Source organism: Stegastes partitus, unplaced genomic scaffold (genome assembly GCF_000690725.1).
Source record: "Stegastes partitus isolate 25-593 unplaced genomic scaffold, Stegastes_partitus-1.0.2 Scaffold631, whole genome shotgun sequence".
NCBI lineage: Eukaryota > Metazoa > Chordata > Actinopteri > Pomacentridae > Stegastes > Stegastes partitus.
The window spans coordinates 121362-125223 of NW_007578362.1; the positions used below are offsets into that span (position 1 = coordinate 121362).

The 3862-nt window shown below is 42.1% G+C and overlaps 1 protein-coding gene across 1 annotated transcript in view; it reads right to left on the bottom strand.

Annotated features, from left to right (window-relative positions):
• The window catches only part of gtf3c2 (general transcription factor IIIC, polypeptide 2, beta), a 35995-nt gene that overhangs the window by 14600 nt on the left and 17533 nt on the right, over window positions 1–3862 (bottom strand). Inside the window, exons 12-14 of the mRNA XM_008289677.1 lie at window positions 2965–2996; window positions 2625–2754; window positions 1682–1826 (exon numbers count right to left, since the gene is read on the bottom strand). Coding sequence (XP_008287899.1) covers window positions 1682–1826; window positions 2625–2754; window positions 2965–2996 — 307 coding nt within the window. The remainder of the gene's footprint in view (window positions 1–1681; window positions 1827–2624; window positions 2755–2964; window positions 2997–3862) is intronic.

Genomic DNA, 3862 nt, shown 5'->3' on the forward strand with positions numbered 1-3862 from the left:
TATCCTGGATATAGTCATAATTCCATCCTGGACCGAGGGTATGTTAATAAAACACTGTACAACAGAATTTTGACACATAAGAGCTGTTTTAGTGGCATGAGGAGGACCTACCTAATATTAGGCAGTTGGTTTTAATGTTGGAGCCGATTAGTGTATGGTAATACAATGTGGAGTACCCCAAGGGTCAATTCTAGGACATCTTCAGCCTCCACATGCTACCACCTGCTTACTTTGTGAAAAAACAATGACGAGTTTTTGATGTGAAAGTCAGTGCTCATCCGCCCACTGTGAACCCATTTTTAAAATGCCACATAAGACCATCTCAATCATCAGTTTTCGAATGTAGTAAAAAAATTCAAGAATTTCTGTTCAAGCAAAATATTAAAAAGCTCACTCATAGTTTCATTTAACTATCGTGAATGGTTGTAAATGTGTTTTTACACTCATTTCAAAAGAACAATCAAACACCGAAAGTTGATCCATTTTGAGATACTAGAAAATGAGGAGAATTAATTCCACCAAAAGAAAGAAACAGCACAATAAAGGTACGACAGAAAAAAAGATTCTCTTCCTGCTTTTTTTAAACTACTGCTCTAAATTCTCTGTAGGTTTCAAACCAGATAAAAAACCCTTGCAGGAAAATCGAGCTTTAGTTATTGGGGAGGCTCACGCTCAAGGAGCTGAGAAAGGCTGCAGCCTGAAGGTCACTGCCTGTTGACTTGCACAGAGATAAGTGAGGTTACCTCATCTGAATGGTGATAAGGACGTGGCTGCATGCCCGGCCTTGTACCCTACATTCTGAATTAGTGCCTCAATACACCGGAGCACGAGCTTTTCTGCCCCCTTCAGCGCAACTTCGTGCATTCAGAATTTATTGTGCTGCCTTTTGCTCAGAGCACCACAGCTGCCTTCAACTTTTTAATTGCCTCTGAATACAACTGCCAAACTAAAGTAGATGGAGGAAAAACTGAAAAGATAAACAAGCAAACAAAGCCCTGCAGTCATTCTCTCTCTCTTGCACTCTAAAAACTATCCTGAGGTTTCCTCCATTTGTTGCATAAATGTTCTCTTTCCGGTGTTTCACTACTTTCCAGATCATGTGGCCCAAATGAAACCATTTGAAACTGTAACTATTATAGTGTTGTTGTGCAAGTAAACTTCATTTGACCTGAAAGTCAACATGTAGTGACAACCACCACGACCACTTGGAGGTCCTTATCAAATGACATCAATCTGATGCTCCTACATTGCTAGGAATGAACGGTGAACTTTTCACTTGGATGATTAACAACACTGACCCTGTGTACTTGCGACAGACTGATGTGTTCATATAACAGTAACACTTGTCATCACTCTCATAGACGTGCACTATTCATCAATCAAGATTCTATATCATACACTGACAAGCCGAGTAGCTTCAAGACAAATGATAGTCCCGACGCTGACGTTTTATCTGGACACTGATTCAAGCTTGTCGGGATTAAATGAGTCCGTCTTGGTACCGCTTGGTGCATGAATCCGTGTGAAAATTTAAGAGACTGAACAGAGATTTAATACAAAAGAAAATAAAGTAACATACCTGATTAACACAGAGAATCTGCAAAGCTGACCTCCAGATGACTCATGATAATAAATGTAAATGCAGCATCAGCACATATGAGATCAAGGATGAGGTACCCACCTGGAGGCAGGACAGAAGGCCATGGCTCGCACCGCGTGGTCATGAGCGAGTAGGCATCGATAGGGCAGCAGACTGAGTGACTCGTCCGACTCTCGCACTCGCAGCAGCGCAGACTTCGTTGACAGATCCCATAGACCTACTACACCTGCAGACAGAAGGAGGCAGCAAGAATGTAACACACAAGACAATACATAAACAGAAAATGTTGGCTCCAATTATTATCTTTTAATCTGCAACAGACACCAAGGAATCCAAAAAGTTGATGTAAGTACTACATCCAAGAAAAAAAGATCTTGTTCGTCAGCAACAATGATAAAGTGTTCATATACGAGGTACGTCAGAAAAGTTCCAGGACTGGTGTCACAAAAGATAGATTTCAAACCCAAACTACAAATTACAAGTTTTCCCCTTTAGATGATCAACCAGCACGTCTACAGAGAGATCCTGCGACATTTGCTTCATTCAGTGCGCCAGAAGAGGTGAGAGCTGTGGCAGGACAAGTCGTGGCTGCTTCACCATGACAACATGCCTGCTCATAACGCCCTGAGCATCCCACAGTTCCTGGCTGAGAAGAACATCGCCGTGCTGGAGCAACCTCCCTACTCACCCCACCTGGCTCTGTGAAATTTTTTCCTCTTGCCCAAGCTCAAGGGGGTCATCAAGGGGACCTGCTTTGAAGACGTGGACAACATCAAGATGGTTGTGACGACAGAGCTGTGGAGGATCCTGGAAGAATCCTTCCAGGAGTGCATGGCGGCGTGGCAGAGAAGGCTGGGAAAGTGTGTTAGACTCCAGGGAGTTTACTTGGAAGGGGAAAACTTGTAGTTTGTAGTTTGGATTTGACGTATATCTTTTGTGACAGCAGTCCTGGAACGTTTTCTGACACACCTCGTAGATGAACTGAACAGTTAATCAAGAACCTCTACAAGAAATCAATGCATACCATCATAGAATCCAATAGCCATTATATCGTGTGGTTTTGCAGGCAGCCAATCCATAGACATGACTAGTCCACTCATTTCATGGCGAGGGGCTTTAAAGGAGCCCAGCTTCAAAGTTAGCACTCCTCGTGCCTGCAGAGGACAAGAGGGAGGAATTACAACGCAGCAGCCCAACAGCAGGGTTACACATTATATGTTCCTGTATGCCAAGGAAAATTGCATTTGGGATTTCATAAGCTAATGCATGGGTGTTCAGAAATGAATGAAATAAATAGAGGATTTTGATAGTATAATAGGATTAAATGAAAAAGAGGTGCATTAACTTTCATAGGAGGAGTCTACCTTGTATATTCTTGGTGCTTTGCTGTCTGTTCCTGTGGAGACAAATAAAACCACACTTAGTCACTGTTTGTAGGTGGCAAGAATTACACTGAGCATTACAATCTATACAAAGAGCATAAACATGGGTATAAACATGGAATAAAAAGTTAGAATCTAGCGGTGGATGTCAAATTATTATTGTTATTATTATTATTTTTTACTGGTTTATTAGTGCAATTGGCACAAAAATCTGTTTTGTGTCATGTCCTATCAGCAGCGAGGACCACCAGCTCGGCTCTACATTGACAGACTTGGCTCAGTTTTCTTCAGTCTGAGCAGCACTTTGTCAGTGTCAGATGTAATTAAATTCAGTTGTGCTCGAAGCGGAGCAACATTAGCACTCCAACATGACGACCCATTACTATGTTATGACCGCTAAACATATTTTAACGTGACGATGCTGCCGTGTTAAAGATCTGCTCCAAAGAAAGTCACGTTTTTTCTTCTTCTTCTTCTGTCCGTATGGGGTTTTATATGTGCAGGAAGACACATCATGAGAGCATGAGCATTATAACCTTTAAACTTCAGTGTACGGATGACAGTCTAAAAAACAGAGATTCAGACTTCCAGGGTTTCATATGTAACAAACCTAAAGAGGCAATCCTGTCAACTTGGAGCTTTCTGTATCATTATTCTTCCTCAGAATCAGTTTCTGTTTTGACTTGCTGGATTACTCCAGTGTGACAACCTGCCATTGTGCAGCACAGAGTAGTTTCATAGGGTGAGCTGGTGTGCTCGAGTGTTGGGTGGGGAGAAAGGCACGGACTTCACAGAGCTGCACATTCCAAAGAATGCAAACATGCAGAGTTACAGTGAAGCCCTATTAAGGCATGGAAAAACTGTAGAGGGACTTTAAAGC